Source organism: Oreochromis aureus, linkage group 3, assembly GCF_013358895.1.
Source record: "Oreochromis aureus strain Israel breed Guangdong linkage group 3, ZZ_aureus, whole genome shotgun sequence".
Classification (NCBI taxonomy): Eukaryota; Metazoa; Chordata; class Actinopteri; order Cichliformes; family Cichlidae; genus Oreochromis; species Oreochromis aureus.
The window spans coordinates 69,444,734-69,472,725 of record NC_052944.1 but is presented as its reverse complement, the minus strand read 5'-3'; the positions used below and the strand labels follow the sequence as shown (position 1 = coordinate 69,472,725).

Genomic DNA, 27,992 nt, shown 5'->3' with positions numbered 1-27,992 from the left:
GTCTGTGCTAATCATTGGTTGACACACTGGGAATGTAGTCATACAAGTTCCTGTGGAGAAGGAAGGAGCTGCTCTGCTGAGGTGAGGAGGAAACAAAGCATTTTAATTTCAATTTGTACAGTCACGAAACAGACGAGTGAAATCAAGGTGAGTGTTACTGAGCATTTATGGGGTGTCAGAATAATAGGAAAAAAATGTTTCTTATGGGAAAAAGTTAAGAAATAGGAATTAATGTTTGTCAAGGTAGAACAAAAAAATCTGGAAATTGTTTTGGTCCATTTTAGTACTTGAGTTTGTGACACCATCCAGAAAGAAATGTGATAATTGGAAATAAGGTTTTGGTTTATGGTCAAACTGACATTTTTCTTCTTGTGCTGAGTTCTCTATTTCTCAGTGGGCTGTGAGAGAGTAAAAGTATCTGTTGATTTATGAGGTAGAAAGTAAGCTGGATTTAATACACGCTAGACTGTGTGTGCATCTGTGTATCCTGTATTTCCTGTTCTGCCAGTTACAGGTGTCTATAAAAATATTTTTGATGTTTGTTTTTCTGCTGTACTCATAGTCAGTGTTCTTTGTTTCTCTGTCAGGAAGCCTAAAGATAAGTGGTTTGATGGAGTACAGAGCAGAGTTTCCAGGATCCAGCTCTATGTCCATAAACAGTGACACATCCAGAGATTATCCTCCAGTCTTCAGTCATGAACATGGACCCTCAGTCACACAGTAAGAGACTGCTTCTGCTATCAGCTGAGCAAAGATAATTTTGGTTTTGAAGTCTTTTATATTCTATCTATCTATCTACAATGTGAAAATGGTGAAAGAATAGTCTTTCTGAAAAAAGCTCTTAAAGTTCTCTCACATTCATAAAAAGTTCTTTTCGTCAAACAACCACTAAGACATCTGTGTTGTTTTCAGTCTGTATTATGTGTTTGATCTCCAGATATTTGTTTTCCATGAAGTTGGTGACAGCCTGTCTCATAAATCTGACACTGAGAGAGAAGCAGCTCAGTGGCCAACAACAGTTAAATGTAAAAGAAAAACATCTTCTTTATTGTATGTTTGTGTTTGCAGTCATCAGCGACACAAACACAGAGCAGAGCTTCCAGGATCCAGCTCTGTGTCCATGAACAGTGACACGTCCAGAGATTATCCTCCAGTCTTCAGTCATGAACATGGACCCTCAGTCACACAGTAAGAGACTGATTCTGCTATCAACTGAGTGAAGATGATTTTGGTTTTGAAGTCTTTCACATTATTTCAAAGGGGTTTGTAGGGTTCGAGTCACTGAATTTGGCTTAACCTGTTCCACATCAGGTTTTGTTTGAGATTAAAGATCAAAAGGTATGAAATGAAGGCTTTTGGAACTATTATTTCTTTGGAAAGTAAAAGTAACCATTCTTGGAAGCTATAGGGTAAACTCTGTTTCCAAAAATGGTGAAAAGTAGGCTTAACGTCTTGTAACATATTAGCATGTTTCTAGTATTTATGACCAAGGCTGTTAATATGACAAATTCATTCAGGGGTGTCCAGCTCCAGGCCTCAAGGGCCAGTGTCCTGCAGGTTTTAGATGTGTTCTTGATCCAACAAAGCTGAATTAAATGGCTAAATTACCTCCTTAACATGTCTTGAAGTTTTCCAGAACCCTGGTAATGAACTAATCATTTGATTCAGGTGTGTTGACCCAGGGTGTAATGTGCTAACTTGTACATATGTACATACCTCCCCAGTCATGGCCCCGCCAGATGCAAAGGTGGGGGGAAAGGCAAAGGCGGGGGACATGTGGGCAATACACCAGATAGGGAGCGGATGCTGCAGGATGAAGAACTCTCACCCGCTGGCTGAGGTGTCAGGCACAGTGAGGTCCAACTGGCGTGTTAACTGGTGAAGCTCGAGCAATACGCCATGAGACACAGTCTGCATTAGCAGGCTGAGCAAGGAACGTGACCTGAAGGTCAGTCTCCAGAGCCAAGCAGCCGCACCGTCCACAGACAGGGAAGCAGCAAGAGTGAACTCGCAAACGAGACACCTGTAGGCTGCCAGGAAGTTTAGCTCACTGATTGAGCCTCTGCTGGCTGCGTAAACCTGCAGCACGTGGGCAATACACCAGGGGAGCACAGCCTACTAAGCCAATCGAGCACGGCAGCTAAGCTAAGGGTCTTGCTAAGGGAGACCAGGGCCAGGGAAGAGGCAGCATCCAGGGAGGCTGCAGAAACAAGCTCCCACAAACGGACACCACTGCCATTGCCACTATCACACACCCAGTCACACAGTACCACAAGTAGGTACCATCAGTCAACCACACACACACAAACAAGTGGAGATAAAACAATCACCGGTGTCTTCTTCTTCTTCTTCTGTCAAGTTTAACGGCAGCTTGCATCCAAAACTGTTGCATTACTGTCATCTCCTGGCTTTTAATCTTCCATCACTCCTGAATCCTCAGATCCTCTTGATGAGACCAGTGTTTCTCAAAAAAACGAAAAACCACCACTTTTCCTTCACCGTGACTTAACTTATTAACCACTTGTTCAAACGTAAGTTCCCTTCCACCACTCATTTTACCCCACATCACCCTCCTGTGACTTGCATACTTCCTACAACTAAGGAGCACATGCTCAACCGTCTCCATACCATTGCACCCATCACACAACCCAGTCGGATGTTTACCTATCCTAAAAAGAGTACCATTTAAAAACAGTGGCCCGTTCGTATTCTACTGATAACAACCTCCTCTTGTCTCTTTAATCCTCTACTCCTCTTAGCTTCTATTGTGTTTTGCACCCTATATAAATGTCTCCCTTTTGTTTCATTATCCCATGCCATTTGCCAGAAGTTCTTACTTTCTGTCCAAACTATACTTTTCCCTTCAGATTTTGACAGTGGTATCTGTGCATCTATATCGACTCTTTTAACAGCTGCTTTGGCCAACCTTTCTGCTCTTTCATTACCCAAAATACCCACGTGAGCCGGAGTCCACATTATTACTACATGTTTGTTTTGGTCAGACAGTCTATGATGAGCAAAAAGAATGTCATACAGAATCTGCTGATGGGTATTTGTGTTTCCTTGTTCAATACTTAATAATGCAGACAATGAATCACTGCATATCAGTACTTTTGAGACTCTGCTGTCTTCCACCCATTCTAGAGCCAGCAGTATGGCATATAACTCAACTGCATATACACCCAGACGAGTTGATGTTCTTCTCGCAATCTTGATATTTAACTCCGGAATGACCACTGCTACACTAGTTGCTTCAGTCTTAGGATCTTTTGACCCATCTGTATAAACCAGTAAAATTCACTGTATTTGCTCTCCAATCTGTTATAAAATTTTTGACAAATATCTGTGGTCAATTTCCTCTTCTTAGTGTGCGTTAATGATCTGTCTATGTCAATATATTTCAATGTCCATATGGGTCGTAAAGGCCACAACACTGTCTCACTGAAGTCTTTGTCATACACTTTAAAAGTTCTCGCTCTATCATCCCAGATCCACCCAAAACTATTTTTAAAAACCTTTCCTCTTTCCCAACAAGTCCCTAACACTTTCCTATCACCGGTGTCACGTTTGCACAGCTGTTTTATACGTAAGCTGTTGGGCGTTGCCGGGCTAGCCGGAGTATCTTAAAGAAGTATCCACACACCACGACCAAGAGGGGGCCATACCACGTACATATGGAATATATAACTGAGTGGAGAGATAGTCTCGATATGATAGAGAACAACCACTCACACAGCAGCTGTTGTAAAGATTCTTGTTTTTCTTACCCTTTTTCCTCTCTCCCTCCCCTCACCAGACTTACCATGTTTCCCGTTTTCACCACTGATTGGCTCTGGAGTTTGCCTTTAATTGCATGCACCTGCCACACATTATATAAGGACTGCACTCACTTACAGCTCATACTTTTCACTCCCACATGGGGCGGCAGCTGAGAGTTTATGTGTGTCATGTGTGTCTTCCTTTAAGTTGAGTTACCACTGATTACAATTCAATGAGCTGAGGTACTGCAACAGATTAATGGCTGTTTTATTCACATTCTGATTGGATGAAACCATGGCGATAACAACCTTAACCTTCCTTTTAACAACCTCAATAACAGCAGCTGTGTTACTTTCATTGTGTATAAAGTGTTTAACCCCATGATATTTTTACTATGAAGTTCTGTAGTTTTATCTCCTTTATAAAATAACTGCTGTCCTGGCAGTGCAACTATCCATGACTTCGATTGGTTTGTTGCTGCAAACTCAACAACTTTCATGTGAATGTGTTCATAGCTAGACTGAACCCTGGGTAAACATTGTGAGTTAATGAACTGGCTGATAAAGGGAAGAGTCATTGTGTATAAAACAGGAAAATCTACATGGAAATCCAAACTCAAAAATATTAATTATGGATTCTAAAGAAATTTAAAAGCATTACCCTGGTGACAGACTGTCCTACAAAATTTATGTCAGTTGAGACAAAATTCAGAGCTTCAGGTTGATAAATCTGACACTGAGAGAGAAGGAGCTCAGTGGCCAACAACAGTTAAATGCAGAAGAACAATTGGTTCTTCATTTTGTCTTTGCGTCTGCAGACGTCAACAACACAAACACAGAGCAGAGTTTCCAGGATCCAGCTCTGTGTCCATGAACAGTGACACGTCCAGAGATTATCCTCCAGTCTTCAGTCATGAACATGGACCCTCAGTCACACAGTAAGAGACTGCTTCTGCTATCAACTAAATAAAGATGATTTTGGTTTTGAAGTCTTTTATATTCTATCTATCTATCTACAATGTGAAAATGGTGAAAGGATAGTCTTTCTGACAAAAGCTCTTAAAGTTCTCTCACATTCATAAAAATAGATTTTCCTCAACCAACCACTAAGACATCTGTGTTGTTTTCAGTATGTAATATGTGTTTGCTCTCCAGATATTTGTTTTCAGTGAAGTTGGTGACAGACTGTCCTACAAAAATTATATCAGTAGTGACAAAATTAAAAGCTTCAGCCAGATAAATCTGACACTGAGAGAGAAGGAGCTCAGTGACCAACAACAGTTAAATGCAGAAGAACAATTGGTTCTTCATTTTGTCTTTGCGTCTGCAGACGTCAACAACACAAACACAGAGCAGAGTTTCCAGGATCCAGCTCTGTGTCCATGAACAGTGACACGTCCAGAGATTATCCTCCAGTCTTCAGTCATGAACATGGACCCTCAGGCACACAGTAAGAGACTGCTTCTGCTATCAACTGAGTGAAGATGATTTTGGTTTTGAAGTTTTTCATATTATTTCAAAGGGGTTTGTAGGGTTGGAGTCACAGGCTTAACCTATTCCACATCAGGTTTTGTTTGAGACTAAAGATCAGTAGGTATGAAATGAAGGCTTTTTTTGGAAAGTAAAGAGACCATTCTTCGAACCTATAGGGTAAACTCTAAGGTCTTCCAAAAATGGTGAAAAATAACTTTCCCCAAAACAACCACTCACACAGCAGCTGTATTGCTTTCAATGTTTATGTGTTTAACTGATATTTTTGATATTTGATAATTTTACTGTGATGTTTTGTAGTTTTATATTCTTAACTGCTGCCCTGCAGTGCACCTATCCATGACTCCGATTGGTTTGTTACTGCAAATGCAACAACTTTGATGTGACTGTGTTCATAGTTAGACTGAACCCTGGGTAACATAGCGAGTTAATTAACTAGCTTCATGGGACCCCTTGCCACGATTAGAAGTGCTAGGAATAAGAAATAAAAGATGCATTAAATACTCTGTGGATCTATAACAGAAAAACCAAAATGGAAATCCAAACTTAATCTTAACAGAAAGTGAGCCATTTATTAATAAAGACTGGTTTTAACAGTAAAAAAATGGCAAAGGCAAAACTAAACACTAACCTAACCTGAGTGAACTCAGGCTAAACATAAAAAGCCCTGAACATTAACATGAACATGGAAAAAAGACATAAAAAAACTGAAACACGTAGACTTGGCATGGCATGAAAATCCTGGTAAACATGGCATGAGCATGGCAGAATTGCATACAATCAGACAAAGAATGAATGAAAACTCAGTGACTAAATACACACAGGAGGTGTTCAATGGAAGTGGAAAAACATGGGGAAAGGGCTGATGTGAATGGACATAATGTGGCCACGGAGGAAGTGAAACTAGACACACTGAACATGGAAAAAGAATTTTCACAATAAAACAGGAAGCATAATTAGGTGGCAGGCAGAATCTTCTCCTGCTCTGACTGAAAAAGAACTGGCTGAGAAAGCATCAGGCTTTTAATTTCTAGACCCAAGGCAATAAGAGAGAGTACAACAGAGTCGACTAAAGATCAGGGACCAACGTGGCAAGCAAGCATTAAGTCTCTTAGCAAAACAGAGGTAAACCAGATTCAACCTCCCCAACAAGCTAGCAGCAGCACTCATCCAGCACTAGTTTCACTGCTTGGAGCGCCCTGTCCCCAGCATCATAGATGTGCTCTGTGCTTGACAGTCCCTGTGAGAAAAAGGCACAGAGTTGGAGCTTACCTTGGAGATACTCAAAATGTCCGAGCGGGGTGTTAAGAGTTGTCTTCCATTTGTCACCCTACTGGATGGGAATGAGGTGGTATGTGTTTTGAAGATCCAACTTAGTGAACATGGCGGCTCTGTGGAGAGACTCAAAAGCTGAGTTAATCAGAGGCAAGAGGTACTTATTTTTAATTGTTATTCATATAAACCAAAATAGTCAATACAAAATCGCAAAGTCATTGCTTTTGTTGCTTTCCGTTGCTATGAAAACTAGTCCAGCCCCTGCTGGAGAGAAATGATTCCTGCTGCCAGTGTCTCCCAGATGTAGCTTTCCATCACTTCCCTCTCTGGCTCCCTCGCTTCCTGCTCCCACTAGCAGACTGCAAGTGCACCGTATGTACATTCTGTGTTATTCATTTCACTTCATTTCATTTCTGTCATCCTGTATTTAGATTGGTTATTTATGGTTGGTTTACACAGCTTGTGTATGCATGTGTAGCTGTATATATCCGTGTGTGTGTGTCGGACGCTAATGTTTTTGTCACTTTTTACGGAATCAGACTCAAAATAAGGTCAGTACTTCCACGCTTTAAATGCTGCATGCTCATACTCTCTCCCGCACTCGATATATTATCCATTGTTGATCTGCACACAGCTGTTGTCACGAACGTCGCACTCACTTACGTCACTGTCATGAGACACTCTCGCAAAAAAAAAAATCACGGTTTTAGTAACGCAGTAACACAGTAACGCAGCATGCTTACGGGAAAGTAACACTAATCTAATTACCTTTTTTGCAATAGTAATCCCTTACAATTACATCCACGCCCTTTGGTTCTGTCCACCAGTGCAGAAGTTTTGGCGTCAGATATGTGAAGACTTATCAAAGTGTCTGAAATGTAGCATTCCAGCCTCCCCTTTAGTGTGCTTGCTGAGCAACTTGGATGAGGTCACTGCAGAAATAAACACAGCCCACATTCTTTTTACAGCCCTATGCATTGCCAAGAAAACGGTCCTCCTTAACTGGAAAAATAAAAATAATCTTAATTCTAATCAATATAAAAACCATCTAATAGATCACATTAGTATTGATACAGCCTCTGCCACCACATTTGATCAATCCCTTTGGGCTCCTTTGATCGGCTTCATCACCTAGTGGGGGGTGGGGGGTCATGGTTTGGTCCTGCCTTCGCTATTGTGGTTGATGTGGAGGTTGGGATGGGCTTAGGGCGCCAGGAGAACCCCTAGAGACGTTATCCCTGGAGGGCTCAACCTGGGGGTTGTGGTCATAACCTGGTTAGTGGCTCTGGTCGCTCTTAGAGGGTGTTCTCCTCGTGGCTGCGTGCAGCGGGGCTGGGGATGGTCTGTACTGGCGGACGAGGTTACTGGCCTGGTGGCCTGGCTGCCCCTGAGTGGATCCGGGGCAGGCAGGGGGCTTGGGGTCGGGGGTGCTTTGTCTCCGTGATGGGGCTCTGGCTGGGCCTTGGGGCTTCGGGTCCTCGTCGGTGTGTCGCCGAGGTTGTGGGCGGGTGGGTGCACGGGGCTCAGCCCTGGCGCAGGGGCCTCTGGTGCATCGGCCTAACTGGGGCTCTTCAACTGGCAGGAGGTTGTTCCATCCTTGCAGAAGTCCACTCTGCAGGTGGGGAGAGACACAGGAGAGGTGGAGAATAAACCTAACCTGGGTGTCTGTTGTCTTGTGTAGTCTGGAGATGATTGAATGTTGGGGTGGGTATAGTTTCCTCTGCGGTGGGGTGGGTGGGCTTCCCCAGGTCCTGTGGGGCTTAGCGGTGCTGCTGCCATAGGCCCCGGTCTGGATGGGCCTGGGCTCCCTTGCCTTGGTGGGTACTAGAGGACGGGGTGCCTACTGGGGTCAGCGGGGAGCTGGCCCTAAGGAGGGAACCTTGCCCTCCCTTCTTTTCCTCCCCATCCCCGGCTGCCTCCCTCTTCCCGCTCCACCACACCCACCCACACAGGTAGGGCCTTGGGGTGCGGGTGTGTCACCAGGGTGCAGGGGAGGCATTCCCCCCCCTCTGTCCCCTTCTGACCACCTGTGCCTCAATTTTATTTCACAACTTAGACATCCACATTATTCACACTCTCATAACACACACACACACACAGACATATATATATATATAGGGCCTTGAGGGTGACCACGTTAACGGCGCCCAGAGGACGGTCTGTGTATTCAACCCTACCTCTGGCGCGGTGCCCACCTCTCAATTTTAAATCCATGTAGACATTGAGGGTTCTCGGGAGGGGCCGTGCTAACACCTGCTGCTCTCTGGCAGCAGCACCATGCCCTCCCTTGTTTTAAATGCACTTTAGAACAACACGCAGCAACACTACACATGAGCGGGAGGAGGGAGGTATGGGGTCTTCACACACACCGTTCTCTACTAGCCATCGGGCGGGGGCTGGGAGGAGGTGTTGGCTGTCCGATTGGCCTCCCTGCTGCTGCGGAGCCTGGGGCGGTCTGCTTGCCTCCACCCGGGGAAAGGGTCACATCTCTTGGGTCTGGGTGCGTTTCCCCCCTCTGGGGGCGAGGGTACCTGGACCCGGGCATAGAGTATGTTTGGGGAGTATGATTGTGTGTACATGTCTATGTATGTCTATTCCTACGTTGGGTGAGTGCTGAGTGTTTGTAATGTGTGCATGAGGGTGGGAAAGCATGTTTATGTCTGTGTGTGCCTGTTTGTCTGTGTCTATATGTCAGGTCGGGTCTTAGACTCCACCTCCTGGGTACTCCCAGGCCCTCCAAGTGTGGAGGCCTATCTCCCCTCACCACACTCCCTGCTGGTAACTGATGCCCTCAGGGGTTGGTGCATTGGTGGTTCTTGGTGTCCGGAGCTGGGCGCTCAGGTATGCACCAGCTCACTCCCGGTGGCTACTTGGCGGGGCCTGGTGCCTGTCGCTCGGTCAGGCCTCTTCCGTGGCAAAGGGGGCCCTCGGGCCTCCAGCCTCGGGGCCTGCAACTCGGTTCACTCTGGCACAGCTGGCTGCCGGCAGAGCCGGCGGGCACGCCGGTGCAGCCCCCTCTGGCTTCTGCTCCGTGGCTACTGGGTGACCCCTCGTCTGGGGATCTCCTCAGCCCTTCCCAGGAGGGTGGCACGGATGCCCCTCCGGTGGTACTCCTTGGGCTCTCGCACTCTGGGGCCTCTGGATGTCTGGAGCCTGGATCTCCTCCATGCCTGCTTCATGCCCTGGGGGACGGGGCTATGGGCCTCCACACCCTCTAGCAGACCATTACATGGGGAAACCTTTTTGTATACAAGCGTTGATCCACACAGGTGTGCACACGGGTGTTCACTGTTCGTGAGACATAAACTACACCTTTCTTAGCTGCTACTTCAAAGCACATTGTGCGCTGTCTGTCCTGCGTGCTGCACAACAACTTTCAATATTTAGTATTTACTGCTGTTCACACTTAGCTAGATTAACGTGATGGTGTTGTGTTTAGTATGTTGCTTTGTTTTTGTTTGGTTTTTTTTGCTTGTCTTTCTTCTTTTCTCTCAACAGGTGATCCAGGAGATTTTTTTTTTTTTTCTCTCTTTGCCTTTGTAAGTGCCCTTTCTCACTGTCCCTTTTCCCTTCTGTTTTTCTTTTCCTTCCTCTCTTTCTTTCTCCCTTTCCTATCCCCAGTTATGTCTGTCCCATCTGTAACAACTGAAAATAAAATAAATAATAACAACAAAGTTTGATCAAATGGACCAATACGGCAATGCCATGATGATCCATTTGGCAAAATAAATCCATTTGGTATCCTTGTTAGTCTTCAGACAACAATTCTGACGGCTAAAGAACCAAATGGGACAGACAAAAAAAAAAAAAAAAAAAAATAGTAATCCCTTACTTTACCCGTTACTTGAAAAAAGTAGTTGGATTACGCGTTACTGCCCATCTCTGCTGGTAATCCACTGCTACTGCAGGTTATTTTCCCAACTTCATCAGCATCTGGAACTCAAAGATGTCTATAGTCAATTTGTGACTGATATAAACCCATCCAGAAACAAAACAAACTTAGCAGTGCAAAAATAACTGTAGTGGCTTCTCGTGCTAAAATACAGAGACACATTAAACAGTTAAAAAAGGTATGTTTTCCCTCTTATCCATGGAGATATTATAATACAAGTGTGAACTCAAACACATACAGTGCATAAATCCAGCAGAAAAACGGCATACAGATCCCTCTGACATGAACAGTGAAGTCGGTTGCAGCAACTCCCGGTGCCTTAACTGTTCCACTCTTTGCATTTAAAACAGACCAGGCAGCGAAAAACGGCATTGCACACCCACATAACACCAATGCAAGCTAGCACTTCCGTGAATGTCTCTGTAGATCCTCATCATCTCTTGCGCTCTCAGAGGTACCCCAAAAGAAACAGTGCCATCCAGTGGCATGTCCCATAATACCGACCTTCCACCTGGCTACATTATGAAGCGTAACAATTCATGCACAGACATTTATGACTGACTAACAAACTTCAAAAGTTAATGTGCAGCTCGTGACATGAGTAGTTTTGTATCTATTTTGCACATTAATGTCTAATTTGCCTATCAGATTCTGTGATTTATCTTCTTTGGCACAAAAGTGATTTGCAGAAAGTAAAATGCAACAAAACACAAAATAAATTAAAGATACTGAAAAGAAGTAAAGTAAGTAAAGTAATATTTTATTTGTATAGCACCTCTCAAGATAACAATCATAATGTGCTTCACAGCAAAGCTAAAACATAAAAACAGAAATCAACCAAAAGCAATTTTAAAAAGATGAGATTTTAGCTGTTTTTTAAATGAAACCACTGAGTCCACAGATCTGAGGCTCAAAGGAAGGGAGCTCCAAAGTCTGGGGGCTACAGTTACAAATGCTTGTTCGCCTTTCGTTTTCAGCCTCGTATGATGAACAACCAGCAAGCCCTGATCACATGACCTCAAGGAGCTGCTGGGAATGTAAGATCTCTGATATTAGTTTGGTCCTTGTCCATGCAGAGCCCTGAATGTCAAAGTCAAAATCTTAAAGTGGATTCTGAATTTTATGGGGAGCCAGTGCAACTGGATCAGTAGAGGTGTAATGTGAGAGTATTTAGAAGACTTGGTCAGAAGCTTTGCGGCAGCATTCTGAACAACTTGCAGATGATCCACAGAGGCTTTACATAAACAAGTGAACAAAGAATTACAATAATCCAAACGAGATGAGACAAATGCATGGATGACCATTTCTAATTCTGAGCGTGAGACAATGGGACTCAGCTTAGCAATGTTTTTTTTAATGATAAAAACAGATTGAAGGTTTGGCAAATGTAGCGAGAGGGCCTAAGGTTTCTGTAATAGATACCAATTTTTTAGGCACACAAACAAGGACTTCAGTTTTCTTCTCACTTTGTTGAAGAAAGTTATCAGCGATCCATCCCATAATAGAATCTAAGCACCAAAGCAAAATTTGTCAAGAATTGACTACTGGTTGCCTAGAATCATAAACCATGTTTTTTTGGATGCCCGGGCTACTATTAAATTTTGGTTTGTCTGATTTTACTGTTTTTCTTTGGTGAGAATAATTTTTTCTTGGTCCCCACAGAGAAACAAAGAGTAATAATTTTTTAGTGGGGAAGCCAACGTCCTGTTGTGTGTGGTGTCATGGTGCCCTGAAGGATTCATCAGACTTCTGTCCCCAGTGTAGAGAAAATTCCAGAACCAGAGATAATCAGCAGGCAGCCAGTAAGAGCAGCTGTGCACAAAGAAAAATCTGATATCTTTCTGTTGATATTTTTTTAAATTATTCTGTTATTCAGGCTTTAAAAACATTTTGGGCTCTCCAGATTCATTGTTTTCCATTCTTTCAACAGATACTGGTCTGCAAAAAGCTTTAGATGCATTAAAGCTCACTCTGATTAACAGATGTGAACATGTATTTGAAGGAACTGATAAAACAGGAAGTGAAGCCCCCCTCAGATTGATCTACACTGAGCTCTACATCACAGACGTGCAGAATGAAGAGTTTCAAATCCAACATGAGGTCAGGCAGGTGGAGAGAACTTCCAAGAAGAAGATACTCCATGAAACATCAATCAGCTGCCAGGACATCTTTAAAACCTTACCTGACCAACAGAGACCCATCAGAGTGGTTGTGACATATGGTGTTGCTGGCATTGGAAAAACCTTCTTGGTGCAGAAGTTCACTCTGGACTGGGCAGAGGGCTTAGAAAACCAAGACATCAGTGCGGTGGTTCTGCTTTCATTCAGGGAGCTGAACTTGGTCAGAGACGAGCAGTACAGTCTCCTGGAGCTGATCCATGTTTTCTATCCAACATTACAGAGCGTCACAGCAGAGAAGCTCACTATGTGTAATCTTTTGTTCATCTTTGATGGCCTGGATGAAAGCAGACTTTTGTTAGATTTCACCAACAGGAAGCTTGTGTCTGATGTCACACAGAAATCAACCATCAGTGAGCTGCTGACAAATCTCATCGAGGGAAATCTGCTTCCCTCTGCTCTCATTTGGATAACATCCCGACCTGCAGCAACAAGTCAAATCCATCCAACATGTGTTGACAGGATGACAGAAGTTCGAGGCTTCACTGATGCTCAGAAGCAGGAGTACTTCAGGAGGAGATTCAAAAAGAACAAGCTGTCAAGCAGAATCATCTCCCACTTGAAGACATCCAGGAACCTTTACATTATGTGTGGGATTCCAGTCTTCTGCTGGATCACTGCTACAGTTCTGGAGCACATGTTGACTACAGAAAAGAGAGCAGAGCTGCCCAAGACCCTGACTGACATGTACTCACACTTCCTGCTGGTTCAGACAAAGAAAAAGCACAAGTACAGTGAGGGGCAAGGGATGAGGCGACAAAAGCTCATGGATACTGACAGGGAAGTTCTTTTGAAGCTGGGGAGGCTAGCATTTGAACATCTGCAGAAGGGAAACATCCTGTTCTACCAAGAAGACTTGGAGCAGTGTGGTCTGGATGTCACAGAGGCCTCTGTGTACTCAGGAGTTTGTACAGAGATCTTCAAAAAAGAGTCTGTGATCTTCCAGAAACCAGTTTACTGCTTTGTTCATCTGAGTGTTCAGGAGTTTCTGGCTGCAGTCTACATGTTCCACTGTTACACCAACAGGAAGACAGAGGTGCTGCAGGACTTCTTTACTGAGGACGATAAAGGAAATAAGATATCTCCGGAAGATATCTCATCTCTGGAAGGTTTTCTGAGCAGAGCCATGGAGAAATCGTTCCACTCTATGTTCGGCCAACTGGAACTGTTTGTTCGCTTCCTTCATGGCCTCTGTCTAAAGTCCAACCAGAGACTCTTAGGAGGTCTGCTGGGTCAGACAGAGTACAATCCTGAAAGCATCCAGAGAGTTATCAACAACCTAAAGGAGATTAGCAGTAATGGCAAGTGTCCTGACAGATGTCTAAACATTTTCCACTGTCTCATGGAGATGAAGGACCTCTCAGTACATCTGGAGATCCAAGAGTTTCTAAAGTCACAGAACAAATCAGAGAAGAAACTCTCTGGAATTCAGTGCACAGCTCTGGCACATATGTTGCTCATGTCAGAGGAGGTTTTGGATGAGTTGGATCTGGAAAAGTACAACACAACACAGGAGGGTAGAGAGAGACTGGTTCCAGCTCTTAAGAACTGCAGAAAGGCTCGGTGAGTCCAGATGTGATTAAGATTATAAATCAGTGTGGAACAATAGTTTAGTTCTTAAAGTTATTCTTACTAAAACAAAATCATTGTTCTTATTGCAGAGTTCCAGTTATTTATTAGAAAAATGACACATCCATTTAATTTTTTAATTTAATTTAATTTAAATTAAGCAGCACGGTGGCACGGTGGTTAGCACTGTTGCCGCACAGCAAGAAGGTCCTGAGTTCAATTCCACCATCAGGCCGGGGTCTTTCTGTGTGGAGTTTGCATGTTCTCCCCGTGTTTGCGTGGGTTCCCTCCGGGTACTCTGGCTTCCTCCCACCGTCCAAAGACATGCAGCTTGTGGGGATAGGTTAATTGGATAATCCAAATTGCCACTAGGTGTGAATGTGAGTGCGAATGGTTGTCTGTCCCTGTGTGTTAGCCCTGCGACAGACTGGCGACCTGTCCAGTGTGTACCCCGCCTCTTGCCCTATGACAGCTGGGATAGGCTCCAGCGACCCTGAACAGGATAAGCGAATGGATGGACGGATATTTAATTTAATCTTGTTGAGATGTTTCAAACACTGCGAAAATGGTTTTTATTTGTTTGTTTTTTGTTTTTTTTACAGAAAATTATTTGGATGATTTCATTTTTATACATATACAGTGGCTTGCAAAAGTATTCGGCCCCCTTGAACTTTCCCACATTTTGTCACATTACAGCCACAAACATGAATCAATTTTATTGGAATTCCACGTGAAAGACCAATACAAAGTGGTGTACATGTGAGAAGTGGAACGAAAATCATACATGATTCCAAACATTTTTTACAAATAAATAACTGCAAAGTGGGGTGTGTGTAATTATTCAGCCCCCTTTGGTCTGAGTCAGTCAGTTGCCCATAGACATTGCCTGATGAGTGCTAATGACTAAATAGAGTGCACCTGTGTGTAATCTAATGTCAGTACAAATACAGCTGCTCTGTGACGGCCTTAGAGGTTGTCTAAGAGAATATTGGGAGCAACAACACCATGAAGTCCAAAGGACACACCAGACAGGTCAGGGATAAAGTTATTGAGAAATTTAAAGCAGGCTTAGGCTACAAAAAGATTTCCCAAGCCTTGAACATCCCACAGAGCACTGTTCAAGTCGTCATTCAGAAATGGAAGGAGTATGGCACAACTGTAAACCTACCAAGACAAGGCCGTCCACCTAAACTCACAGGCCGAACAAGGAGAGCGCTGATCAGAAATGCAGCCAAGAGGCCCATGGTGACTCTGGACGAGCTGCAGAGATCTACAGCTCAGGTGGGGGAATCTGTCCATAGGACAACTATTAGTCGTGCACTGCACAAAGTTGGCCTTTATGGAAGAGTGGCAAGAAGAAAGCCATTGTTAACAGAAAACCATAAGAAGTCCCATTTGCAGTTTACCACAAGCCATGTGGGGGACACAGCAAACATGTAGAAGAAGGTGCTCTGGTCAGATGAGACCAAAATGGAACTTTTTGGCCAAAATGCAAAACGCTATGTGTGGCGGAAAACTAACACTGCACATCACTCTGAACACACCATCCCCACTGTCAAATATGGTGGTGGCAGCATCATGCTCTGGGGGTGCTTCTCTTCAGCAGGGACAGGGAAGCTGGTCAGAGTTGATGGGAAGATGGATGGAGCCAAATACAGGGCAATCTTGGAAGAAAACCTCTTGGAGTCTGCAAAAGACTTGAGACTGGGGCGGAGGTCCACCTTCCAGCAGGACAACGACCCTAAACATAAAGCCAGGGCAACAATGGAATGGTTTAAAACAAAACATATCCATGTGTTAGAATGGCCCAGTCAAAGTCCAGATCTAAATCCAATCGAGAATCTGTGGCAAGATCTGAAAACTGCTGTTCACAAACGCTGTCCATCTAATCTGACTGAGCTGGAGCTGTTTTGCAAAGAAGAATGTTCTCTAAGTGGGTAGAAGCATTCCCCACTAAAAGTGCAGACAGCAGTGCAGTGGCAAAAGCCCTCCTGTCAGAAATCATTCCCAGGTTTGTGAACCAGGCATTGAAGGAAATGAGCGAGCAGCTAGGTTTCTAGCTGGAGCTGTTTTGCAAAGAAGAATGGGCAAGAATTTCAGTCTCTAGATGTGCAAAGCTGGTAGAGACATACCCTAAAAGACTGGCAGCTGTAATTGCAGCAAAAGGTGGTTCTACAAAGTATTGACTCAGGGGGCTGAATAATTACGCACACCCCACTTTTCAGTTATTTATTTGTAAAAAAATGTTTGGAATCATGTATGATTGTCATTCCACTTCTCACGTGTACACCACTTTGTATTGGTCTTTCACCTGGAATTCCAATAAAATTGATTCATGTTTGTGGCTGTAATGTGACAAAATGTGGAAAAGTTCAAGGGGGCCGAATACTTTTGCAAGCCACTGTAAATGTTCAGCTGAAGCAGCCACAGTGGCCAAGTGTGAAAGCAATGGGATAAAACTGAATGGTGTCACAGTTATTTACTTTCAGCAATAGAAATGAAATCAAAAAAGTGATTCAATACAGTCAGTGATAATACTATCTATTTAAAGCTTGATAACATCACAGTGAGCAGCCATAAATTAATCATTTAAGACTGTGACAGGAAGGACCCAAGCATACAGCATTTGAAGATGAGTGCTTGTTTATTTACATTTTTTTTTTTTTAAAGTTTGCTCTTAGCAGTTTTCCACAGCAGTTCAGCTCTGTCCTGTTGTCCAACTTTCATTCCTTTTTCGGGCCCAAGCAGCTATTGGAAAAAAAGCATGATTAACATAATGATATCATATGATCACAGCATCACATCAACCTTCAAAAATGTGATGTTTATATACCATTTTTCAAAGAAATACATGGTATTTGTATTTCCAAAATCTAAAAATGGTTCATTAAACATGTTTTTGGTTTTCACAGTAGATAACTTTCGTTTTTTCCTTCTTGGATTTTATATTTGTCAAAGTTTGTCAAAATGGAGGGGAAAAAGTCTCACATATGTAATGGAATTCAGTGTTTTCTCCTTCATCTCCACATTAAATACGAACAAAGACTGAAAGTCTGTAGGTCTGAGAAGTCATAAGAATGTTTCATGTCAGTCAGATCAGATCATCTGAACAACTGATGTGAAGAGACAGTGTCCAATTGTTTTCCAGCGAGTGCACAAACTAAATATGTGTCTTCTTCATAATAACATGTTATTTTTTAATATGTGTCAACACAGACTTCATGAGATTTTTGTCTATATGGGTAAATGTGGCCCTGTGGCCTCAGCTCTGAGGTCCAGCCCCTCCCATCTGAAAGAGCTGTGCCTGAGTTCAATCAACCTGGAGATTCCAGCAGATGAAACTTTTGCTAATCTGGGGGATCCAAACTGTAGACTGGAGACACTCAGGTAAGTTAACTGAAACTGAATCTGTTGTTATTTATAAAGGTATTTCAATATACAGGGAGTGCAGAATTATTAGGCAAATGAGTATTTTGTCCACATCATCCTCTTCATGCATGTTGTCTTACTCCAAGCTGTATAGGCTCGAAAGCCTACTACCAATTAAGCATATAGGGCTTTGGAGTTGACGTCACGCCGCAGTGCATTGTGGGATCGCGGCGCCATGTCAGTAGGCTAGAAGGCAAAACAAGCACACAGTGTTGGAATCGGGACTGCCAGAAACATGCTCAAAATCAGCGCAAAAGACAAAGGGCTGTATCGCGACCGATTGCGCCCAGACGCCAAGAGACGGTACTTTGAAAAAATTGCGTGCATCGGTAATGTGGACCCGTATGAAATAAGGAAGCGGATTGGAAACCCAGACGACCTACCGCCTTTGTCCTATCCCGATCTTCGCATATCTTGTCTGTGGAGTCAGCGCATACACAGCAAACCAGTTTAAGAATTATAAATCCCTGGAGGCCCACATCCAATTCACGAATGGCTGGGTGCAAGATTTGTCCGTCTTTAAGCCTCCACACTGCGAGTACGTTGTCGTTAAGACAAAGGTAAGTCGGTTTGAACTTGATAACTTTCTAAACAACTTCCTTGTTACAGTTTTTGATTTGCACGTACAGCCAAAACATCTATATTTGCCTTGGTTCATTACAGACCTTTTATTAAAAGTGGTTTTTGTGTGTTTCAGGTACTGCACTCACAACGACTGAATGAAACTGCACTCCAACCACTGTGACCTCGTTGTGTGGACACAGAGAGACCTTGCTGTCATACGCATCTTCACTGATGTGTATTTCTGGGAACCACGTTTAAAGCAAGCACAAGACTTCTTTCTTAAAGTGTGTCTTCCTGAACTTGTTGGGAAATACTTCTCCAAACAACGTGCTGCTCTAAATAGCCTGTAATGTTTCATTTTGTGGTTCAAGATTGATGTCAGCTGTGTGTTGCCATGTAAATAGTTAGCAAGTACATGTGAACAGATCAAGAATAAAAAAACAAAGATACTATTATTTTCTGTTTTATTGAAACTACTTCACACAAAGTACAATTATTTACAATGAACTACACATGCAACACAACAGCTTTATGAATACTCAACAAGAGAAAGTTTCATTTGGCGCTGGTTTGACAACCACACTGGGGCACATATTCACCAAAACACAGCAAACCTTAACAATCTTATCAAGCAGTGTTGTGTTTATTTCTGCTCTGCCCTGTTCATTGCACACACAATACTTCGTCTGCCCTTTAGCTTCCGTGATGCTGTCTGTCCGATCGCCACTGTCCACATTTACAGGTAGTACCTCAACCTCACTTACCCAACACAACTGCTGTCCACAGCCTCCATGACATGGTGATTTTGTTGTTGTTCTTCTGTCAGATCTTCATCGATAACTTCTGCAAGGGGCACACCTTCAGACTCTGCAGCTGCATAACAAAAGCCTGTAAGATAAAATTAGTGCACATGACAGGTGTGTGATTCATCTGGAAGTTATGTGCAGATTAGTGTACAATGAGAGCAATTTAGTATGTTTTTAGAGGCCCATGAGCAGTGTTGGTGCCCAGTCTGGATTTGTTACATCCATTTCATATGCTGCTTTGCCTGCAATAATGCTAAATCATAAGCTACTCGGTCGACATGATGACATGACGTGGTTCTGCAGCATCACACATTAGCATGTTTTATCTCATTATCTATGACCTCAGCACATTGAAAAAACACTAAAAGCCTTTTAATAGTGATATGAATTAATTTAGAACTCACCGGAAAGAAGATGCGGAGACCAAACCAACAAAAAGCTGGGGATTGCACAGAACTCGATCCGCTCGTCTCACCGCTGCAATGCAAGCCTGACGTCTTTGTTTAGTATTATCGGATACATGGGATCCCTCACGTTGCCTCCAGGATGGAAAATGATGAAAAGAGAGCCCATTATCCAGGTTCTTGCCTTCACGATCGTGTGATCAAATGTTGCAACTGATAACACAACACATACGAACCATAGCTGAAGCTGTATCCTGTGTCTAGCCTACTGTCATGGCGGAAGGGGGCGTGGCCCACCTCCCGTGACATCACGCTCCAAAGCCCTATTAGGTGATGTGCATCTCTGTAATGAGAAGGGGTGTGGTCTAATGACATCAACACCCTATATCAGGTGTGCATAATTATTAGGCAACTTCCTTTCCTTTGGCAAAATGGGTCAAAAGAAGGACTTGACAGGCTCAGAAAAGTCAAAAATAGTGAGATATCTTGCAGAGGGATGCAGCAGTCTTAAAATTGCAAAGCTTCTGAAGCGTGATCATCGAACAATCAAGCGTTTCATTCAAAATAGTCAACAGGGTCGCAAGAAGCGTGTGGAAAAACCAAGGCGCAAAATAACTGCCCATGAACTGAGAAAAGTCAAGCGTGCAGCTGCCAAGATGCCACTTGCCACCAGTTTGGCCATATTTCAGAGCTGCAACATCACTGGAGTGCCCAAAAGCACAAGGTGTGCAATACTCAGAGACATGGCCAAGGTAAGAAAGGCTGAAAGGCGACCACCACTGAACAAGACACACAAGCTGAAACGTCAAGACTGGGCCAAGAAATATCTCAAGACTGATTTTTCTAAGGTTTTATGGACTGATGAAATGAGAGTGAGTCTTGATGGGCCAGATGGATGGGCCCGTGGCTGGATTGGTAAAGGGCAGAGAGCTCCAGTCCGACTCAGACGCCAGCAAGGTGGAGGTGGAGTACTGGTTTGGGCTGGTATCATCAAAGATGAGCTTGTGGGGCCTTTTCGGGTTGAGGATGGAGTCAAGCTCAACTCCCAGTCCTACTGCCAGTTTCTGGAAGACACCTTCTTCAAGCAGTGGTACAGGAAGAAGTCTGCATCCTTCAAGAAAAACATGATTTTCATGCAGGACAATGCTCCATCACACACGTCCAAGTACTCCACAGCGTGGCTGGCAAGAAAGGGTATAAAAGAAGAAAAACTAATGACATGGCCTCCTTGTTCACCTGATCTGAACCCCATTGAGAACCTGTGGTCCATCATCAAATGTGAGATTTACAAGGAGGAAAACAGTACACCTCTCTGAACAGTGTCTGGGAGGCTGTGGTTGCTGCTGCACGCAATGTTGATGGTGAACAGATCAAAACACTGACAGAATCCATGGATGGCAGGCTTTTGAGTGTCCTTGCAAAGAAAGGTGGCTATATTGGTCGCTGATTTGTTTTTGTTTTGTTTTGAATGTCAGAAATGTATATTTGTGAATGTGGAGATGTTATATTTCACTGGTAAAAATAAATAATTGAAATGGGTATATATTTGTTTTTTGTTAAGTTGCCTAATAATTATGCACAGTAATAGTCACCTGCACACACAGATATCCCCCTAAAATAGCTAAAACTAAAAACTACTTCCAAAAACATTCAGCTTTGATATTAATGAGTTTTTTGGGTTCATTGAGAACATGGTTATTGTTCAATAATAAAATTATTCCTCAAAAATACAACTTGCCTAATAATTCTGCACTCCCTGTATTGAACTATGAATTTATCCCCCTATAGCCCAACTCCAGTACTGTGAGATGGAGGACTGGGATGGACCAATCCATTTTTTTCCTCATTGCCTTAGCGCAAGGCAATGAGGACTTGCATTTTAGCATAATTTCATTGATTCCCACAAATCCACAACTTACAGTTTTGGAAAATCCTGCATCCAATTACAGGATTGTAGTAATCTTCACCCCGACATTGCACAACAAAGTAACCAGAGTCCGATGTGGCCTGCTATCTTACATTGGACATCTGGAAACATTAGGGGGACAATGTGGATGAGACAGTGACCAGAGGTTAGAGCAGCTGAATAATAACCTGCAGGTTTTTAGATGCTGACATTTTTAGGATGAGTTTTCACACAAAGAATAAAAATTTGGACTAAACAGATACTAAAAGCTAGACTTGTAGTCAAGACTGCCTAAACCAAGACCAAGACAATACCAAGACGAGACCGAGACAAAAAAAGTCTTTAAACTGCAGCCAGATGCTTCTTCGTTTATAGGTGTCAGGCATATTTATGTGTTTTTGCGGTGCACTCGCACAGCCCTCCTCACTGCTGTCTACTGTCTCACTCATTTACTGAGAGGACAGACGCACGCTCCACTTGACTGTACTTGCACCATCATCAAAAATGGTGCAAGTACATGTAGACAATTTAAGATTTTTTTTTTTTTTTTTTTTAATTATTGCATGAACAAAACACAATCACTAGCAAATCTCTAGCAAACTGGAGTTTGGTTATTTTTAATCAGAGAAGTGTTCTGTTGCCGTGTGTGTGTGTGTTTTCTGCATGTTTGCACTTGAAAATAATCTTTAGAGTTTGCAATAGTGTGTAGCTCCATTAGACATTCACTTGGTTTCTTATAGGAAAAAGGTGATGTAATTTAAAAAAAAAAAAAAAAAAACACTCTGAATAACAATTATGTGAATTACAGATTTGAGAACAGCACTTTGTCAGAGAACAACTGTGCTGCTCTGCTCAGTGCTCTGAAGTCCAACCCCCCCTATCTGAAACATCTGGATCTAATAAGATGCACCCTGGAGGGTTCAGGAATGAAACAGCTGTATGATTACCTGGAGAGTCCACACTGTAAACTGAAGTTTAACAGGTCAGTTCACTTGACTTAGATTCAAAAGGAAAAATATTTCTTTGGTTTCTGTTGATCAGTGTGTCTGCAGAACAAACAATCACACATACAAAGAGAATAAGGATGTGTTTAGAAGGCTGACTATGTGATGATCCACAGTAACAAAAGTACAAAGTTACTCCTTATTTTAGAGAAAAAGCTTTAAATATGCAGTTCATATGGTAACACTGAAGTGCATATTTAAAGGTCTTGTGTTCTTATACTTTATAAATTCTTAGTTTCACATGTCCCCAGTATTTACGTTTCGGGCTTCTGTTTAAAACACAGATCTTTCTTTTTTTTTTTTTTTTTTGTAACCATGTCTGCATACCTCTAGTTAGAAACTCCTTTCAGTATCTGCGGATTCAAGTAAAACTGGAGTAAGCACTACATCCACCTCTTTCTGTGGAAAACAGTCACTAGGAGCAGAGCAGCTCTTTCTGTACAGTGTATAGCTTTTCAATAGAGAACTGAATTTGACACTGCATGACTTCTAACTGCAAATGCACCACATGTAAATCAATATTTTATAGCCATTATGTTCTCAGAAACAAAAAAATCATTCTTGAAAATACACGAGCCGTGACTTTATCTGTACCAAGGTGAAATATGGCAGGAAATGTTATTTCTCTCACATTCACAATAGTAAGCTCCTCACTTCTTCCTGGACCTCCATCTTCCACAGGTTACAAAAGGAGACACTGATCAGTAAAAGTACTTTAACACAAAAATGAATCTATTAGAAATACAAACCCTGGATGCACTTATATTCAGTTTTTATGTAGTTTGTTCAGTGTGACTTTTCCTTTGTCTTTTCTCACTTTGTTAACAAAAAGATGTAACAATTCATTTTGTTTGCTACCTGTTTTTGGTCCTGTCTCATCATGTTCCTGCAGAGTGACTTTGGTTTAGATGCTGCACTGTGGTGAGTATTATTCAGATCTCTTAGTGTAATTAATTTATATATTTTACTGTCAATTTTAAGATAATGTCATGTAATTGACTGTGAGCAGGGAAGAGAGCAGGGGTGATTCTAGGATCAGAGCTTTGATCAGAGAGCTGCCCAGCCAGGCAAGATAAACTTTACTCGTCACGATGAGACTTCTTCCCTGTCTCTCTCAGTCCCTGCATCCTTAAATGTCTCCTGTTGTCCCGAGTTCCCTCTGACTGTCTCCTTGGTGCATTTAAACCCCTGTTCCTCCCTGTCCTCATCGTCTGTTGTCTTCATCTCCATTATCAGTCATCATAATTTTACCACCTCTGAGCAAGTCTGTAAATTTCTTTATTAAGTCACAAGATTCTTAAAGTTATCAAGTCTCTGTGTGCCTGGGTCCTCGTCACAAAACATGACATCACTGTTCTATACATTTTAACACTATTTAATTTGTGAAAGAAAAGCAAAACACTTTTTTAAAGTCTGCAACAAAACCATCAAATCTGATGAAGGTTATTTAAATGCTGCAAATGAAGAATGGGTTGCAATAAAAATAATACATATCCTAACCTTAATTACTGGGGAAAAATGAATGATGATCATAGTGAGTAAGAAGTAAACTGAGTGCATGTTTTGGACAGATTCACTTTTAATGTGTATATATAATATAATACAGATATATAAAAATTCACTCCAAAAATAGAAGAGTCCTTGAAATGTACAAAATATTGATAAAGAAAATTGATTAATGTATTAATGTATGAAAAGATCTTTACTGCAGATACTACTACTATGGCTCTGCAGATTTATTTCTTTTATTTTAACCTATGTTGCCTCAACTTGAAGTTGGCAAATCAGTTTCTGTTGTGCCTGTCACTGTTCCCTGTCTGTTTCCTTACCTGGTTCTTCCTGACCTTGTACTTTCTGCTCACATTCCTCTTTCCTCTCTCCCTCTTTGGACTGACAATCATACACAAATGGATTGTATTCAATTAGATGAAAAAATTACATTAATATGAAAAAAATATATATTATTAAGATCACTAATAAAAAAAGTCCTCTCTCAGTGTACTTTCAACCAAAAGGCAAATAACCTGACTCCTACCTAACTATATAAACAGTAACTGAAGGTTAAATGCAGCTAATATGTCCTGTTTTATGCCAGGCACTTACACCTCTGCGTCTCCGCCACCATCGCTCTGGCAGAAAGGGCGCTAGAGCCAGAGTATTGGAGAGGCGAGCTGGAACAAACCATTTTGGGAGGGGGGGGGGTGTATCTATACTTTTGTTGTTAAAATGTTACGTCTCAACCAAGTCCTGAATGCTTTTTATATTTTTAGTAGTGTGTCACACAAACAGCAAATATTGTCAAAAAAAGTAAGAAATCTTTGGGGGTGCTTTGATTCATTTTGGGGGGGCTGAAGCAACCCAAAAAAGGGGCTAAAATCGCCCCTGCAAGAGAGGACCCAAATCCAAAATCGCAGAGAACAAAAAAGTAAACTCTAAAGAACACAGCGTTATTTCTGGTGAGGAGGTGATACAAAGAACTGAATTAAACTGGGATTCTGTAACTTGGGCAAACACAGGGAGAGACTCACAGCCATGAGGGAGGACACGACACAGAAGAGAGGAAGATGCGGACACATGCTGTGTCCGAATTCAGGGGAAGGATATTCCGAAGGACACTACCTACCTACGTCACGTAGGTAGTGACTGGGCCATTCTAACACTTGTTCCCAATAACATTGCTCCCAATATTCTCTTAGACAACCTCTGAGGCCGTCACAGAGCAGCTGTATTTGTACTGACATTAGATTACTCACAGGTGCACTCTATTTAGTCATTAGCACTCATCAGGCAATGTCTATGGGCAACTGACTGCACTCAGACCAAAGGGGGCTGAATTATTACACACACCCCACTTTGCAGTTATTTATTTGTAAAACAATGTTTGGAATCATGTATGATTTTCCTTCCACTTCTCACGTGTACACCGCTTTGTATTGGTCTTTCACGTGGAATTCCAATAAAATTGATTCATGTTTGTGTCTGTAATGTGACAAAACGTGGGAAAGTTCAAGGGGGCCGAATACTTTTGCAAGCCACTGTAGCTTAACAACACAACCGCTGTGACAATTTAACTTTTGTACCACCAAATTTTTATATACTTACATTTGGAAGTGTTTTCCTCTCCCGCTTAACCTCCATCATTTTCAAAAAAAAAAAAAAACTCCTGTATGACCCGCAATGAATCCTGGGATATGGTAGGACATAAAGGATACATCGGACCCATCCTTAAAATTTGGGGAGAAGTAGGATGGATTTGTCGACACATTTGAAGAACTCTTTGAATTCGAACAGCCTTCGTCACGACGCTGTGACTTTATTGTCTCCAAATGAACCCGTTCTCACTCCTGAGGCGTAACATCACGACGTTTTGTCACGTCCCGCGGCGTTCCTGAGGAACGCCAAAGGTGACCTTCCACGTTGTTATGGTACACGGCGGGTTCCAGCCCTGTATTGCAGCCCTAAACCTAACCTTATCCCTAAGCCTAACCTTATTTGTAACGTTAACCATAACCTTATGCCTAACCATAACCAGCACTTTAATGACATGCAATAGTGTTTTCCCAAGCGATTTTAAGGGAAAAAGCGAAGATGTGTAGATTGAGTCCAAACGATTCTCATGTGTCCGCAGTTTTCCGATGTCATCACGTAGGAACACGTTGGGTGCCCGAAAACGTAATATGTTGACGATTTGTCACCTAGCGTAAAATGTTACCCTTTGGGAGTGAGAACGTGTTGTCCAAATACGGAGGATCGGAGCATCTTTCCCCTGAATTACGACACAGCTACAAATAAGAAAAGTGAGAACACACGGAGATCACAGCTGACACGAATAACCATAACGAGACAGGGGAAGAGCAAACACGACATGACGCACACTAACGGGAGACTATCAAAGTAAAACAGGAAGTACACAGAGACGTGGATTGGAGGGGGAGAGAGAGAACATGACGAGCTGAGGAACATAGATAAACATGACGGAATAAAACAAGGCACAAGAACACACAGCTATACAAACCCAGACACACAGAGGGCAAGACACAAAGGGAAATCTAATAAACAATACCAAACAGAATAACCTAGGAACCATAGAATAACAGTAACAAGTGGACTTAAACATAATACAGAATGACAAAAAATCCGCGAAAATCCAAAACACAAAGGTCAAAGGACCCAGGACCATGACAGTTAAATCATTGTCATTATAAATAGTATCCCGAGATCTAATATATAATTAAAACCTTCCATTGATGTACATGTCTGTGGATGTTTTTCTACTCAAACGTTTTGAAGACCTGCTTGCTTTGAATGATCTATGCAGAATCTCAGTGTTTGATGGATTTACCTCAAAAGGTTTCATCCTTTTCATTAAATTCATTTTAATTTAAATGTTGACCTTTTGATAAAATGCTGTTACTAATTAAAATTACTCCTGTTCACAAAAACCAAAAAGAAAAAAAAAGAATTATATGTAAAAATTTCATATTTAAATTCATATTTACCCATGTTTCTCATGTTTGATGTTTTTAAATGTGTACTAGCTGTTTCACACAAACATAGAATCACTTTATGTTTTTAATGATTCAGCAAAATGTACAATGTTTTTTTTTTCAAGGTCATTTTCAAAGTTAAAATGGAAATGTGCTGTTCCTCTCTGTTGTAAAAAAATGAAATGATTGGTTTCCTAAAAATGATTTGAAGCATATGCAACAATCTTTTTCAGTTCTAAACAGATCAAGACATGCAGTGATGCCTACAAACTAATCCTGAAAGGAAACAGTGGTCAAAGCGTGGCTCTACTCAGACTTCCTGAATCTGTTCCAGAACGTATGAAGACACAAATACAGTGTGGCCTTAACTCCAATGTCAAGCTTTGGTTTATAGATAAGGTCTTTCGAAACTAATGAACTTCTCTTCAGTGGATGGAGTACAGGACTGAGGTAAAACACCTCGACCTCAGAGTGTGCTGAGGTCATTTCCGCTTCAGACACTCCTATACACCTTTACTTCCTGGATCACTCCTATGAACCAGTCAGTGTGTCAGTATGGGAATGTTGACTTTTCTACAGTGTGAAACATTCAGCTCACCCAGCTAAAGGACACTTTGTATTCAGTTTTGATTTGTTACAGAGCAGAATCTTGTGAAACAGGTTTCATTGCACTGATTTCACACCCAAGGACCCACTGAGGAGACCACAGTTAGAATGTACATTGAAAACAAAGAGATGTTGTCATTTGTCTTACGAGAGTTAGTAAACTTTGGAATAAGTTCTGCTACTTTATTTGGACTAATGAGCTCTTATTTTATACCTACAGATACTCTCCTAAGTTAAAGAATACTTTTGAGGTACAATAGCTGCCATCTAGATGGTCCTGGAACTAAAAACAGACTTTGCTTGTGCAGGTCCTTGTTTATTATTTTACTGTGAGATGTTTTAATAATTTCACTACTGTAATTTTACTGTTGAACATTGTCTTGATTGTGGTGTTGCATTAGCGATCCAGCAGTGTGTTTTTCAGTGCTGTGTCATATTACAGCTCAGAGAAGGGTGTGTCACATGTACAGTGGTAAATGTGAATCCAGTTTTGTAATTTTGCAATATTTGGAAAATACAGATACTTGGTTAAAGATGTATAGTCCATCTGAAAAGTGTTCAGAAAACTAACATTTTTTCATGTTACAGTTTTATTCCAAGATAGATTAAAATTCATTGTCATGA

At 42.0% G+C, this 27,992-nt stretch overlaps 1 protein-coding gene across 3 annotated transcripts; it reads left to right on the top strand.

The window, feature by feature from the left end:
* Positions 1-107: 107 nt before the first annotated feature.
* Positions 108-27,992, top strand: LOC120437437 (protein NLRC3-like). Of its 3 annotated transcripts, XM_039608025.1 has the most exons (11): positions 108-147; positions 588-720; positions 1,069-1,188; positions 4,577-4,696; positions 5,089-5,208; positions 12,079-12,218; positions 12,347-14,156; positions 17,379-17,549; positions 22,080-22,253; positions 23,168-23,196; positions 26,996-27,992. In XM_039608025.1, exons 2-10 carry the CDS (start codon positions 611-613, stop codon positions 23,181-23,183), a joined length of 2,781 nt encoding a protein of 926 aa, XP_039463959.1. In that variant the 5' UTR covers positions 108-147; positions 588-610; the 3' UTR covers positions 23,184-23,196; positions 26,996-27,992. The 3 variants fall into 3 exon arrangements, 2 of the variants coding, with proteins under 2 accessions (XP_039463959.1, XP_039463960.1); XM_039608026.1 differs by lacking the exon at positions 5,089-5,208; XR_005611132.1 differs by lacking the exons at positions 22,080-22,253; positions 23,168-23,196; positions 26,996-27,992 and adding an exon at positions 18,289-18,531 and having other exon boundaries at positions 17,379-18,151.

Coding starts and splice junctions, on each gene's coding strand:
- LOC120437437 (XM_039608025.1), top strand. CDS start 611: ATGGAGTACAGAGCAGAGTTTCCAGGATCCAGCTCTATGTCCATAAAC. Junction 5,209..12,078: donor CATGGACCCTCAGGCACACA/GTAAGAGACTGC, acceptor TGGTCCCCACAG/AGAAACAAAGAGTAATAATT. Junction 14,157..17,378: donor AAGAACTGCAGAAAGGCTCG/GTGAGTCCAGAT, acceptor GTGTCAACACAG/ACTTCATGAGATTTTTGTCT.